Here is a 16,874-nt window from a genome sequence, read left to right as displayed (position 1 = left end):
AAATCCTGATGGAACTATCTTCAAAAGAGAATTTGATTACTTATTACCTCTACTGCTTTCACCTTGGTCCACTTCATTTCTTGCCTAGATTACCAAGACAGCATCCTAAATGGTCTTCCTGCCTCTGCCCATCTATTGTAATTCTCAAATCAACAGAGTGATGTTGTTAAAAATGTATGTGAGATCATATCATTCCTCTGTTCAGAATCAACCAATTGCTCTTCATCTCACATCACACTTGGAGTAAAAGTGAAAGAATGACCATAGCTATAAGGCCTATATAATCTATACCACACCCACTCCCTGCCCTGTACTTCTCTGACCATATCTTTTTGTACCTTTTCCTCTGCTCATTTCTCCAGCCTCACTAGCATCCTTAATATTTTACGAATATACCAGGCCTGCAGTACCTAATATATTTTCACAGACAACAAGATGGCTTGCTCCCTCACCAACTTTTAGATCTTTCTATAAATGGCATCTTCTCCATGAGGTCTTCCCTGACCAATCTGTCACAGATAAAAAATCACAACTACCTTCCCCTCCTCAGTACCAACCCCTTTCCCTGCTTCTGGGGAAAAAGGGAAGAGAATGAAATGAGAAAGGGGAAAGGGCATATCACCAGATAATGATAATACATATACTGTTCTTAAATATTTACATATCCTTTCTATTAGAATAGTTCCATGAGAGAGGGGATTTTTGTCTGTTTTGTTCACTGCTTTGTCTGGAGCAACTCAAACAGAATCTAGCACATGACCAAAAAAGGTCAAAACATAAGCATGTAAAACATGGCAAAAACAATTAAAAATAAATTCCTTTTCTTTTTCTTTTTTTAAAGAAATTCCTTCTCTACTATACTCAAATCTCCCAAAGTAGACCCAAATTTAAGATTTCATGAATTCATTTACTCATCCAGCAAAAAACCTATTCAGTGCCTGCTCTATACCACTGCTGCAGGCACTGGGGAAAACACAACAAGATCTTTCTGTGTCAAAATAGAATTTTAATTCAAATCAGATTTAGAAAAATATCTTGACCCAACACTGATAACAGTGAATCTTTACCAAGCAACTTCTGATGGAACCACTATGGCAGGTAAATCAAAGTAACATTCTGGATAAATGACTGTGATGCAATTCAGTGGAAAGGACAGCTCTATTCACAAGGGAAAGATTCTTCAAAGAGCTGAAAAAGCTGCTTTATGTGTAAGTTCTAATAGGCTCTCAACTCTGGCTGCACATTAGAATCACCTGGGGGGCTTTTAAAGAATACTGATGTCTGGGCCCAACCCTAACCAAATGAAACTCAATCCCTAGGGGTAGAGCCAGGCATCTGTAGTTGTTAAAAGCTCCCCAGGTAATTCTGATGCACAACTGGTTTGAGAATCACTGTTTTACAAGTTCCTATTATTGATTATCATTTCAAAGGGAAGGATATGGTTATTTATGTCAACTCTTTTCCATTGCCAGGATCTACTGAAAAGATCTCTCAACACTAGTCCCTGTCATCAATATGGCATTTTTTTTTAGAGACTTCGTGTAGAAAGCCCTAGCCCACAAATAGTCACATACCTGCTGAAGTTGTCCTACTAGAATCTGAAGACCCCATGAGTTATTTTACCAGAGGTAATTCTGTACTCTAAGTAACTGACATTTTCCTAAAAAGCAGCAGCAAAGCCAATTTAAGCAATTTTTATTAAAGCTATAGACTCTGACCTGCAGGTACTAAAGAGTAAAGATTTAAAAAATAATTAACATCAAGGTTTCTTATATTTGTGTGTGATTAATGATCTTGTAGTTGCATTGTTTCCATGTTATCTAATAAGGGTAACAACCTCAGTAATTAGAACAATCATGTCATTCAGATATACTGTTATTACCTGAACATTCACTTTAAAGTCTAAACATTCTAGATGAAGTAAAAATGTCCTTATATGTTTTTGTCAGTCAGAAAAATAAAATGCTGCAGTAATCAATGATGCCTGTGAAAACCATTAATTTTATGTATAAAACAATTAGTAAAAAAATTTTAATTATTTAGCAAAATAGATCAACAGTTAATACAAATGGTAAATACATTAAATAGATTACTTTCTTGAGAATGTTGTATCTTGGAAAAAATGTTTATATAAATTCAAATAATGTTAGGACAGAATAATAGAGATTAGATTTTATCATAATTCGATCTTTGCAGAACTCTATTATATATTAGGATTCACAACATTAAAGAAAATAACTGTTGTTAAAAAGGAACAACAGGCCCCAAAATGGAGTCCCTTATGCTAAGACCCACCAAGACTTTACACCTAACCTAACTGTAGTTTCATCTGGAGTTTTAAACCCATCAGTCTGGAATTTCCTGATTACCACTAAAGAGGTAATCTGTATGATAAGACCCCCTGCCTTTCCCTCTAAGGGAAGGTGACCTTGCCTGAAACAATCCTTTCTTTTATTTTTTCTAATAACTTCCTTGTCCTGCCCCATTTCTGCCTACAAATGCCTTCTATTTTGTACAACCCCTCTGAGCATCCTTCCATTTGTTAGATGAAATGCTAATTCATTAACCACTAAGTAAAGTCAATTAGATCTTTAAAAACTGACTTGATTGAAATTTTTTTTTTTTTAAAGATTTTAAAGATTTTATTTATTTGACAGAGAGAGTGAGAGAGGGAACACAAGCAGGGGGAGTGGGAGATGGAGAAGCAGGCTTCCTGCTGAGCAGGGAGCCCGATGCGGGGCTCCATCCCAGGCCCCTGGGATCATGACCTGAGCCAAAGGCAGACGCCTAACAACTGAGCCACCTCGGCGCCCCTGAATTTTTGTTCTTTAAGAGCTTTAAGAGCTACATTTAAATTTTACTTATTTACTGCCATTTAAGTTATAAATCTTCAAGAAAATGGCCTATTGGGGAATTCTTAGAATCTTGTGATGATGAATTTAACACAATACCACTTCAAAATATGAGTTGAAAAAATATCTAAATCATGTAAATAGATATGCAATAATCTCAATACAATCTCTAATCAAAATAATAAAAATGTTAAGACAAAACTGTTAAGAGTAAATTGAGGAACCCCTAACACATTCTGTTTAGTCAAACTTCACAACAAAAGACTCTACAAGAATGTCTTAAAACAATGCCTATAGTCTTGAATCTACAAAGGCCAAATATTTAAACATAAAGTGGTACAAATGATCCTTTTCAGAGGATGAAGTTTTTTGAGATTTGCCTAAACTATGAATCCTAGATCCCTCTAGTACATACCTTATTGAAAAAAGTTTCCTGAATCACTTTGTGGCACACAAAAAAGTTAGTGATGTTTTTAAATGTGTTAGTTGAAAGTGAATGGCTATTTGGTATTATTGATATATAGTACAGTGACTACAAGAGAAATCTAACAGCTAACAATGTCAAGAAATTATTTTTGTACTGTAATTTTAAACTTTTAAAACATTATTACTACAGTAGATAACAATAAACCATACTGATTATTTATTGGATGAAATGATTCTTCCAATTTAGAAGTTTGTTCAATGTTGGTGCTATCTAGTTTTAACCACAGGCAAGTAATGATTTTAATATTGGGTCACCTGCATTTGGCCAAAATGTGTGTTTGGTGCACCTCTACCGATACAGTATTTAGAGGCCTATCCTTATGCTTCTTGGTACAGAACACAGTCTTAGCCCAGATGAATATTTTCACCTTGACAATTTTAGAAAAATCCAACTGCTCTGTTTCACAATTGATATTCTCTTTTCTTCCTTTCTTTATACTTCTTATCACTTCAAATCCATTCCACACAATTCAGTATTAAATTACCCACTATTGTGTACTGTTCACTGTGTTCAAATTATTTTCTAACAGGAGAGTTCTTCCTTGAGGGTAGGCATAATGCTTCTTTTGCATTGCCCATCGGGTGTAGCAGCACAGTGCTGGTCATCTGATCTGTATCTACTAATTCACTAAGATTCAATATGTTACTGGCTAATCACCTTTGTGTCTGAGACATCATTTTCCTTCTTAATTTTAGGCAATAAACAATCCAAAACTAACTATATCAACGTTTGAGCAAAGAAGATGCTGCATTTAATAAAAGATGATTGGGGCGCCTGGGTGGCTCAGTTGGTTAAGCGACTGCCTTCGGCTCAGGTCATGATCCTGGAGTCCCGGGATCGAGTCCCGCATCGGGCTCCCTGCTGAGCATGGAGTCTGCTTCTCCCTCTGACCTTCCCCCCTCTCATGCTCTATCTCATTCTCTCTCTCAAATAAATAAATAAAATCTTTAAAAAAAAAAAAAAAGATGATTAGTGGAGGAGACAATAGAACACTATTCTTAGATCTAAGACACTGAAGGTAAGTCACTTTTTTCATCTTTGTTAGAAAGCCCCAACAGTTAAAATCAGAACTAGACAAGACTGCTTAACATAACTCCTGTTTTAATTAAAACCCATGTGCTTATTTCTTATTGTACTTTGAGGCATTGATGAAGCTGTTTTGCAATACCCCAGAACATCCAAACTGCCTGACCAGAAATGCCCTGATAGCAAAGGAATGCCTAGAAGACTACATCCCACATGTGTCCTTCCCTGCCCACGATCATGGGCTGACCACATACTGACCCTGACCCATGATCATGTGCTCCCTGCCTGCTCTCTTGCACGGACCCTCCTAAACCTCTCCTTATAAAACTCTAGGTGTCCGTCTTGCGGGTGGAGAGACTGGTTATTAAGACCTGCCACCTCTCCTGGCTGCTGGCACCCAAAATAAATCTTTCCCTTTCTCTTTTCCAAACTCCTGTCTCTTGAGTTATTGGCTTCTCTTGGGACAAGCTTATCCAAGTTTGTTCAACAACAGTGTGGGCAAATCCAGCCAGGAGCTATGCTTTTGATTAGTCCAGCCCCTCAGGATTTCCTAGGATGGAGCAGTTGGCCATGGCAGCATGCCAGGGTTTACCCATTCATTTCCTGAGTTAGTGGCTGTGATAGATCATTAGGTAACACAGTCTTTCTATGGATTCTGCAAGGCAATCACAGGAAGTCAAAATAACTGAGATGGAAAATTTCATTATTAACACCAACCTGAAAGTTCGGATGAGATTTTTCAGTTGTGCATAAATATCTCCTAATGTGATCTGAAGAGGCCCCACAAGTCCAGGCACTCTGAAAATAAAAAATTAGACTTCTTTCAAAATATAATTTAATTATATAGACATATTCTTTGAATCTTGCCTAAGTCTGGATATTCCATAGGTAATAACGGCACTTGGGTAGAGGCAGGTAAGCTAGTTTCTGACTGGTGGGAACTCATAAGGATACATTTCATAACCATGCACTCCACTTTGTAGTCTATGCTACAGTGTGAGGCACTGAAAAATATTATTTTGGCTGCTATCTATATTCTTGTACTTGTTTTTCTTACCTTTACTTTCAAATATTAGACTAAACGGAAAGAATACAAGGCTAGAGGAACTGGACCCCCCAAATGGTCCAATTTAGGAGTGTGATCTATTTCTCCTTATGAAATCCTTATGGTGGGATTAGAAACTGATACATTTCTAAAAGAGAGCCATCTGACAACATATGTTAACATTTTAAATGTGGATGTTCTTTGACCCAACAGTTTTACCATGAAAAAAATTTATCCTAAAGAAATAATCAGATAAACATAAAAAAGATGCTTATTGCAAAAACCATTTTTAGTAGTGAAAAATGGAAACAAATGTCCACCAATAGGTCATTTGTTAAATAAATTATGATATAAACATACTGTGGAATATAATAAAACCTTTAAAATGATAATGTGAATCTATAAATTTTTAATGTGGAAAGATATAGTTTAAGTGTTAAGTGAAAAACGCATATGTAGTATTGTCCCATTTTTATAAAAACTTAATATATGACATTATATATGATAGACAGCATATTTCAAATATATTTCATTCCTCCCAAGTTTATACTATAACAGGGAGAACCAAAGGGAATGAATATACACACACCATATATATTATGTATGTGTCAGGGATAAACATCAAAATATTAACAGTAGTTACTATTCAGTGGGATTACAGGTGATCTTCACTTCCTTCTTTAAACCATTTTGTGCTGCCTAAATCTTCTATAATAAGCATGCATTACTTTTTTAAAAACTTATTATAAAGTTTCAGATATATTTCAAAACAGAGAGAATAACAATAACCCCATCTATCTATTCCCAGATTCAACCTCCCAGTATTTTGTTACATTTATTTCATTTTTTCCTTCCTTCTTTACTTTTTTTTTGCCAGTACTCTTTTAAAGTAAATCCCTGACATCATGTCATTTGGCCCCTAAATACTTATCTATCTCTAAATACAAGGGCATTTTCTTACATAATCGCAATAAAATGATCATACCTAACCAAATCAACAATTCCTTAATATCATCTAATACCCAGTACATATTTCATTTTCTTCCATATCTAAAAAAAAAGTCTGTTTACAACTGGTTTGTTCCAATCAGAAACCAAAAAAGGTCTTACTTTTGTTATTTTTTTTAAAGTCTTACTTTTATAATGAGAAAAAACTGAACTACTTTCATAAATAACCGAAAAAACCCTCTATGTCAATAATTATTTTGGTTTTAGTGTTCTTTGTGTTTCTGTAAGTTATTCCACCTTTTCTCAAATTTAGATCTTGAGCTATTATCAATAATTCGGTTTTCTGGCATGGCAACTTCTGGCATCTTCTGTTGCAGCCAAAACCCAGAAAAAACAGAATTCCTTCAACAGTATAACTATGGGGTCTTAAATTTAAAACTGGGTACTTTCTAAAGTACTAAAAAGTCTAGAAAACTATTTTCAGATAAATCCCTATCTACCGATTACATACAAGTATCAATAATCCAACCTAACTTTCAAAACCTGTGCAACCACAGTCAAGGATTGAGATCTTGTCCTATGAATCAGACACATGGTGACTTTTATTGTTTTCTAACCTAATATCAAACAGAAACAAATGTCTATGTATGAGGACCATATAAAAGGCAAAACTAATAACAGATTTATTATCTGTGAGGAGCCTAACATAAGAGGAACTCAATAAATATTAAATAGTTATTTAAAATGTAAAACTTAGAGGAGTAGCCTGCTCAAAATATTAAGGCTTCCAGAAGACAGGTTTTTCTTATCATTGGTACTACAAAATTAAGACTACTCCATATGTACAGCCTTTTTTTCTTTTTCTTTTTTAATTTTAAAGTAATCTCTACACTCAACATGGGGCTTGAACTCACAACCCTGAGTGAGATCAAGAGTTGCATGCTTCACCCACAGAGCCAGCCAGGTGCCCCTAATCCATATGCAGACCTTAAACAATGACTGAAAACACCTTTACATTTTTTCTGCTAAAGAAAGAAAATACAAATTGAAAAGTTCAAGATAGCCCTCACACCTCTGGAAAAAAGATTTTCAAACTTCCTTTGAAAGACAAACCAAGATTACAATTTTTAAATGTCATTTATGACTGGGCTAATTACAAGAAAAATAATTTCCACCATGGGAAGTTTAAAACTAAGGTGCAAAGTTGACTTGAACAAAAACTCTTAAGTTGCTGAGTGTGAAATGGTTCTATAAATACGTATGCAGAGTGAGTTAACAGACCGTTAAAACTTCATAAAGTTTCATTCACATGTGAAACTGATGTGACACATATACCACAAATCAGTATTTAAATGGTCTAGCTTTGATATTTTTTTCCCTGACTTCACTGATTAAGTGGAAGTGACAGAGTTTAGTTTTCTACTCCCATAATCTCAACCTTCCTCTTTATTATGTACTTCTGTGTCTTCTACACAAAACTTAATTTCAATATTTCCTTGGCAGGGTATCTTAAAAATCTCAATTTCTCAGGTGAAGACATCCATGTAAACTTTTCACATTGTTTTTCAAACTGTTCAAAACTCAAGGATAAAAATTAATATAAATTATGAACCCACAAATACCAAGTTAATTTTAAATATCGTAAAGTGGAATGACAATTACATACTTACACTTTACTCAACTTTTCAAGTACGATGCGTTTTCTAATCTGGTTCTGAGAACTTGAATCTATCAGTGGAAAGGTGGGATCATGCTGAATCACATTTTTAAACAAAACAAAGTAAAATCATAAATTTACATTCTTCTTTGATAAGAACAATATACATTCTTCTTTGATAAGAACAATAAACAGTAAAACATAAAAGTTCACACCTGGGGTATGGTAGAATAAAAACTAGACTTGAGAATTATTAGAAGATTTAAATTTGAGCACTGGTTCAGTCATTGGGCTGATGTGAACTTGAGTCATATGCCTGCTTTTGAGAAATTTTTCTCATCTGTATAAAGGGATACTAATACCTTCTTTATTAAATGAGAAAATGTATACAAAAGAACTTTGTAAACTACTAAATGCTATACAAATGTTGGAGAGAGAGCTTTAAAATTAGCAGATACTATATATATATTATGGGGAATTCCACTTCTAGAAATGGCAGACAAAATAATTCTAACCATCCTTCCTGCTGAGAACTGAAAAAACACTGGGAAAATACCCACATTTGTTTGAAAACATCAGAGAACTAACAAGGCAGCAAAGAATTAAGGCCAGAGATTCTAGAGAAGGTAATTCCAGAGAGGGCAGTGACTAATTCCAGAAGAAGCAATTCAGATACTGAGAACCTAAGCATTGTTTTTCTAATAAGCATTAAAGCTTGGGGAATGCCAAGAAGGAAGAGGTACTGGCAACGCTCCCCTCCAAGCCTGACTTAGAAGGACCATATTCTAGGACTAAGAATGAATAGGAAACAGACTGGCTCTTACAGGGACTGAAGTCCAGCTTCAAAGCATCTTAATCCCTGATTGAATTAAGCAATTTGGAACTGCTACAAATCATCTGCCTGAAGCAAACATAAATCTGTTTTAGAGGAAGATAACATCAGTTTGGGTCTCAAGTTATCTGTAATTTTTAATATACAATGTTTGCCATATAATAAAATAAGAAAACAAGACAATATGGTCAAAATCTCAAACATCAGCCCATAGGAAACAGCCCCCAAGGAATACAGATAATGGAAGTTATCAACTTTATTTAAAATACCTATGTGGATATATTCAAAGAAAAATGACAAGACTAAAAATTTCTGCAGAGAACTAGAAACTATATAAAAGAACCAAATGAAAATTCTCAAACTGAAAAATATAGTATTCAAAAGTGAGAACTCAATGGATATATTTAATAATATAGTAGAAATGACTGAAGAGAGAATACAGATTTGGAAAATACTCAGAATAAAGCACAGTCACACCCAACATCCCCCTCCCACATACACACATAATGCAAAGCATAAAAGAATATGAGACACAATGAAAAAGACTAACATGTCTGTAATTGGAGTACCAGAGAGGAAAGTAAGAATGAGACAAAAGCAGTATCTATAAAGATAATAATTGAGAATATTCCAAAACTGATGAAAGAAATCAAGATTCAAGTACTACAACAGCCAAAAGAATAAATACAATTATAATCACACCTAAGCAAAGCATTCTAAAATTGATGGTAAACAAAGACAAAAAAATGTCTTAAAAATGGCTAGTGGAAGAAAAACAGTGTTTTCAAAGGAGTAGCTATAAGAGAAATAAATGGAAGCCAAAGACAAGGAAATATTTTCAATGGACTGAGAAAAAAAAAAAAAAGAAATGCTAATCTAGAATTGAATACCCAGAAAAGTATCTTTCAAAAGTGAAAGTAAAATAAAGAATTTTCTGAAAAAAACTGAGGAAATTCATCATTAGCGAACTGCACTAATCAAAATAAAGGTTATTCTTCAGGTCCAAGGCAAATGATCCCAGATAGAAGAATGGAGATGCAGGAAGGAATGAAAAATAGTGGAAGAGTAATTAAGTGGATAACTCCAACTGAATACTGACTACAAATCGTCTTACAGGATTTAAAATATAGAGAGAATAAAAACAGACAACAAGAGCACATAAGCACAGAGAGGGTAAATGGAATTAAAGTTTCTAAGGTACTGTCTAGGAAGCAAAAGAATTAACTTATATTGGACTTTTATAATAATTCAGGTTTTAATCTTTATAGTAACCACTTCTAATTAGTAAAATAAAGTATAAAAAGCTAACAGAGGGTAAACAATGACATAATAATATTTAATTCAAAGAAAGCAGGAGAGAAAGAGGAACACAGAATAGATGGGGATAAGCAGAAAGCAATGAGTGAGATGGCACAATTAAACCCAAATATATCAATTATGACATTGAATGTAAACAGACTAAATTCTCTACATAAAAACAATTATCAGCCTAAGTAAAAAAAGAGTCCTGAAAATACTAATAAAAGAATGCTAATGCCGGCAAAACATGGTAAGGAAAAAAACTTACCAATGTAGAGAAAGGTCACTCCATAATATTGAGGTTCAATTTACTAGGAAGACATAACAATCTTTTTTTTTTAACACCATATAACATGGTCTCAAAATATTAAAAGTAAAATTCACTAAACTGAAAGTAGAAATAACCAATCCATAATTATGGTGACAGATCTTTTACCCACCTCTCTCACCTCTCTCAGTAACTAATAGAATGAGTAACACCTCTCCCCACCCTCCCCCAATCAATAGTGTGTCTCAGACTTTAATATGAACACATTTCCCCAAAGGAAAATAATGAAATCTGACCCATACTCCTCATCATAAAGATCAATTTCATGTGAACTGCAGATCTAACTGTGAAGGGAAAAACAATCTAGAAGATGAAATAACCTGGGCTAAACAAAGATTTCTAAAGAAGTCACTAAAGGAAACAATTAATAAACTGGACCAAAGATATCATTAATGAAAGTGAAAAGGCAAGTCTCAGAGTGGAAGATGATATTTGCAAAACACACAACTAAAAATGGATTTGAATCCCGAATAAAGAATTCCTACAAAATCAGTAAGAAAAAAATACCTAGATATTCCAACAGATAAATGGGAAAAAGACTTGAAAAGACACTTAACAAAAGTGACATTCCAAATGGTCAAAAAGCAAATGAAACAGTGCTCAATTCATTAATCATTAGAGAAATGTATTATAACCAAAACCCAATACCACTGAAATGGTAAAAAGTAACAATGTCAAGTACTGGTTAAGAATGTGGAATCGTGGAAACTCTCATACAATCGTAATGGAATAAAAACTGGCAAAACCATTTTGGAAAACTGGCACCATCCAATATAGTCACATATACACATACATCATGACCCAAAAATTCCAGTCCTAGATACACACCCAACAGAAATACATGTACCTTAGAAGAGAGACATAGAAAAGAAAGTTCGTAACACTACAGCCCTAAACTGAAAAGCCTAAATGCTCATTAATATGAATAAATTGTGGCATATTTCTATGAAATACTATGCAGCAATGAAAGAATGAACTATAGCCACATGGAACAACACAAATGACTCATGAACATAACAATGCATGAAATAAACAGGAAACCAAAGCATATATACTATGTGAATTTACTACAGTTCAAAACTGGCAAAACTCATCCATGTTATTATAATAGTTATTCATTTTGGAAAGGGGTAATAATTAGGAGGAGACATAGTGGGGCTTTTGTTTTACTCAAATTTCTTGGCCTGGGTAATGATTACAAGGCTGTGTTCTTTTGTGATAGTGAGTTGTACACTTAATACTTCAATGAAAAAGTTTTAAAATATTATGCAACAGAGGAACAGTCAATTTTCTTAAGTAATTTTTCTTGTTTAAGGCTTATAGCACAAAAATGATAATACAAATGATACATTAATGTAGTTTTATGCAGCTGAGTGACAGAGATCAAGGTTTCTCCAAGCTTACTATAAAACTTATGAATACTCTATAATAATACAATTGAAGCAATTTAAAATATAGTACTGGGCTAGGGAGCATTCTGTAGAAGTACAAGAAATTTCTAAATTTTTACTGTATCTCCATTTTCACTCTCTTTCTAAATCTCCAAATGTGTGTGTGTGTTTTTAAATCTTATTTATTTGAGAGAGAGAGAGCACAAGCAGGGGAGCGGCAGAGTGAGAGGGAGAAGCAGACTCCCCACTGGGCAGGGAGCCCAACATGGGACTCGATCCCAGAACCATTAAGATCATAACCCGAGCCGAAGGCAGACGCTTACCCGACTGAGCCACCCAGGCGTCCTTCCAAATGTGTTCTTAAATTTAGAGCCACATTTACTCAGAAATCTTTAATAACAAAGTTTTGTCAGAAAACAAGGTTATTGCCTAGTCTTCTTCATTAACTTCATTTCTCAAGCTATACATCAAAACAAACCTGGGTAAGAGAAATATTGAGAGAACCCCTCCCCCTTAATCTCAGCAACGTACATTTAATCTCTATAGATAATTACTATTTACTGAGTACTAACTGTATGTCAGGCACTGTGATAAATGCTTTACATACATTATTTTTAAAATTCTTAACAACTGAACAAGGAAAGCTATTTCTAGTCCCATTTACAGATGAACACTCAGACTCAAGAGACCAACTTTTCATACAGCTAAGTAAATGAGAGAGCAAATATTAAAATCTTGATCTGGGGGCACCTGGGTGGCTCAGTTGTTAAGTGTCTGCCTTCAGCTCAGGTCATTATCCTGGGGTCCTGGGATCGAGCCCCGCATCGGGCTCCCTGCTCCCTGGGAAGCCTGTTTCTCCCTCTCCCGCTCCCCCTGCTTGTGTTCCCTCTCTCGCTATGTCTCTCTGTCAAAGAAATAAATACAATCTTAAAAAAATACATAAAATAAAATAAAATAAAATCTAGGTCTGATGTGCTCCTTCTACTTTCTCTTATGTCCATTATTTCCCAGTAAGTCTCCATTACTATATTATTTTCATTGATATTATTTTGAATGGGCATGCTTGCCAAATACTATACAGATAAATATTTTACCATTCAACTAGTAAGTCTACTCCACTGTATATAGTCCCATTGGAAATAAAATACGAAGATACACACCCCATGCAGAAATTTGAAAGAATACAAGAATACAAAGAATATTTGTTGGTAGGAAAAAAAAAAAGTCTTCAGAGAGTCTACGTATTTTACAAAGAACTAGGTTTTAAAGAAAACTTTATCCCACAATTCTAAGCTATTTCTATATTAGAGAAAAACACTGCACATTTATGAAATTTTCCAAGGGCAAATTTCAACTTATTTGGAAAATTGTAATGCCAATACTGGAGACGGCATTTTTTAAAAAGATTTTATTTATTTATGAGAGAGAAAGAACACAAGTGGCGGCGGGGGGGAGGGATGGTGGAGAAGGAAAGAGACAATCTCAAGCAGATTCCCTTCTGGGCAGGGAGCCGGATGTGGGGCTTGATCCCACAACCCTGGAATCACGAACTGAGCTAAAGGCAGACCCTTAATGGTCTGAGCCACCCAGGTGCCTCTGGAGATGGCATTTTATTTTATTTATTTTTTAAAATGTTTTATTTGTTTATTCATGAGAGTCAGAGAGAGAGAGGCAGAGGCAGAGGGAGAAGCAGCCTCCCTGCCTAGCAGGGAACCCAATGCGGGACTTGATCCCAGGACCCTGGGATCATGACTTGAGCCGAAGGCAGACGCTGAACCATCTGAGCCACCCAGGCACCCCCAGAGATGGCACTTTAAATCAAAAAACTGATCAACAAACAAACCTTCTGAAAATTTAACAATTATCTCTTTAAAATTACTCCTGTGTCAAGATTTATTATGGTAAGTGTTCCCATATGCTAGCAACATAGAAAACTTATCAAGACATACCTCTTCTGCGTCTTGTGATTTGGTGGTTTCTTCACTCAAAACATATCGTCCTCTATAAAACTCCCTTATCCTCAGATTCAATGTTTCAGTTTCTTTTTTCAAGTTCTCATAACTTGGCAGTGGTTTAATGGCTGTATCTGAGGCCCTAAAAGGTAAAGACTCATCCAAGCTGTACTGAGATTCCTGGAAGGCAGGGGAATGTCTATCTGGGTCAGAGTGTATGTCATCTTCATCAAGTTCTTGTTCTTTAACCAGAGGGGCTGAAGAGAGTTTTAGACACAAAGAAGCGTAATTCTGGCCATACAAAAACTTCAAAGTTTCTTCTGTCTTCCATTCAATCAAAGTCTCCTTCAGGACTTTAAGTAAGTTTGCCTTTGCAACTTCAGGACACATCTGCATTGGACTAGAGGCTGACCTAGAAACTTGGATTGATTTGGCAAATTTTCTCTTAAAATGCTCAGCACTTTTCTTACTTATACCTACTAGAGTTATTTTTGAACTACTGTATTTATTTTCAGAATTTTCTGTAGCTTCTAATTTTTCTTGCAAAGGACTATTTGAAGAAATCTGAGTACTTACTTTCTGTAAAGGAAGTTCACAAGCAGCAGCTTTCTCATGACTATCTATTCTGCAATTGCCTAGCTGCTCAGTGACATCTACTACTGTCTGTTTTTTGTCTTCATGTTTGGAGTTAGCTTTCTGACCAGCTTTCTTTTTCATTATGCTTTTTTTGTGCAGCTGTGGACTTACACCCGTTGCCTTTGGTCTGTTTCCTGGTAGAATGGAGGAAACAAAGTCTTGCTCATTATCACTGCTACTATCACCATGAGAGCTAGAAGAACTAGATTTATAATGCTTCTCAAAATGGCCAGGATTGTCAATATCTGATGCTTTAATGGCCTTAGTGCATAACTGTACTTCCTTTCCAGAATGGCCACTGTAGAAGGAAAGAAACAAAATAACTAATATGGAAAAGCAAAATGTCCCATAGCATTTATATTTTGTAACTTTCAAGGTAAAAGTTTGTACTCCCTAGGCAAAGCCTTATTTATAAGCATATATATGTATATACACACACATATACACACATTTCCAAAGACTACTATAAATTCTCTATATCTTATTTGATATAATTCCACCATCTTCTTTCCATTTTTTCCCCATTATTTAAAAAGTGTTAAAAGAGTACAGCAAAAAGAAAAAAAAAGCTTTGATAATTCCACCCTAATGAATTATTTTGATTTTTGCCTGTTATATTTCTGTGACTATTTCATATATCCTTTTTAAAAAAAGATTTTCTTTTGAAAACTTCACTCTCGCTTTGTCCAAAAAACATATTACAGAAACTCTGCTTAGATTTTGAACGATAACAGGATAAAAAGAGACATGTTTAAAATTTTCCAATTCTGGTTGATAGTTATACAGACAATTCCATAGATAGAATAAAAAACACAAAGTCATAGCAGAAAATAAAGTTGGCAAATTAACATTTATTGATGAAAGATATATTTGAAAACCCAGTTACAACATAATGCTAACAATAAAAAATAGTAGTTTTCCCTTTGACTATGTTCCTTCAATTTTCAATCAGCTGTGTCTATACAAACTTGAGATATGCAATGATAGATAAGCAGCTACTTTCAAGCAAATGCACATATCAAAACTTTAAAAGATTAGGATAAGGATTCTGGGTCAAGCGGGGGTAGGGGGTGGTAAGAGAGTATATGGGAACTTTCTATTTTTCAGGCAATTTTTCTGTAAACCTAAAATTGCTCCCTAAAGGGGCTAGTAATTTTTTTAAATGATTAAAGAATAAAATGAAATAAAATAATGCAATAGTAATAAAAAAAAGAAGCATGCTAGGAAGAAATATAAAAAAAGAAAAAGAGTTGAAAGTAAGGTTGTGGATGGGAATAAAGAAGACAAGTTTATTCAGTATTAGATATCACTTTTTAGTTAGAATCTAGTCTATATAGCCATGGGACTGTTTCCTGTATTTGCAGTAAGTATAATTTCAAAAAAATTAGAACAATTTGACTTTCACGTTTCATAATTTCTCTTGGAATTTTAAGGTAATTATATTTTTCTATATTACTTTAAATCTGTAAATTAAAAATATGTATCAATAAGTATCTCTCACATGTGCTCAATTCCATGTACTAAGGTAGCAACTAATAACCAGGAAAATTTATCCTGATAAAAGATAAAAAAAAAGTTTTGAGAGATGGTTATAGCTGGGCAAACAACACAAGAGTTTAGAAAATATCACAACTTCGAATTTCTACTAATGCTTTAGACACTCTAAAGTGTCTAAAGCATTAGTAGATATATTAAGTGATATATTAAGTATATATCATGTATATATCTATATCTATATTATATATAGACATATAAAGTGATATATTAAGTTTTGAAATCCTATAAGACTATAAAAACCTTTCGACAAATATAATTGGTATAATCTATTTGACAAAGAAGCACAGTATCTCAGATGGAAGCTGTGTTTGTGTCATATTTCAACAGGTTCAATTAGATTGCCTTGGTAGGAACAGCTGTACAATAAATCATACAGATCAAACACATCATCTTACTATCACAAAAGAAAAAGCTGTACAAGGCAAATATTTCTTTGTGTGGGCTAAAATGGGCACTTACATAATGCATCAACACAGGAAGTCCAAGAGCTCATATCACCTGGTTTACTCTTAATGTTTCTATTAACATGAATATATAGAAGGTAAGTAATACTGATTCAACCATACCTTTGTCCTTCCTGTAGCAGCTGAAAATCAGGATGCCTGTGACAAAACACAGCAATAGAAAATTGAAGGCAACTCTTATGGCAAACATTTTCGAGTGTTTGTTACAACTATATTGGGTAGAATATATAACTAAAACGAAATAGTTCATTTAAAGTTTTTTTAAGAAAAAATTGAAGGACGAAGTAATGTGAAACTCATCTGTAAGAAATCTGGATTAATCTCTTTTCCAAAATTTATTCATACTTCAGAAGTTCAATTTCCATGAGCCCAATAAAGTTTTCCCTGAATAACCTGACTA

At 34.3% G+C, this 16,874-nt stretch overlaps 1 protein-coding gene across 2 annotated transcripts in view; it reads right to left on the bottom strand.

The window, feature by feature from the left end:
- Positions 1-16,874, bottom strand: part of RPAP2 (RNA polymerase II associated protein 2) — a 76,229-nt gene that overhangs the window by 39,756 nt on the left and 19,599 nt on the right. For both annotated transcript variants that reach the window (XM_021689985.1, XM_021689986.1), the window contains exons 7-10: positions 16,577-16,612; positions 13,815-14,751; positions 8,029-8,111; positions 5,083-5,163 (exon numbers count right to left, since the gene is read on the bottom strand). In XM_021689985.1, coding sequence (XP_021545660.1) covers positions 5,083-5,163; positions 8,029-8,111; positions 13,815-14,751; positions 16,577-16,612 — 1,137 coding nt within the window. The remainder of the gene's footprint in view (positions 1-5,082; positions 5,164-8,028; positions 8,112-13,814; positions 14,752-16,576; positions 16,613-16,874) is intronic.

The sequence above is a fragment of the Neomonachus schauinslandi genome, chromosome 4 (assembly GCF_002201575.2).
Source record: "Neomonachus schauinslandi chromosome 4, ASM220157v2, whole genome shotgun sequence".
Lineage (NCBI taxonomy): Eukaryota > Metazoa > Chordata > Mammalia > Carnivora > Phocidae > Neomonachus > Neomonachus schauinslandi.
Note: the sequence above shows the minus strand (reverse complement) of the source record. Positions and strands in the feature narration are given on the sequence as shown.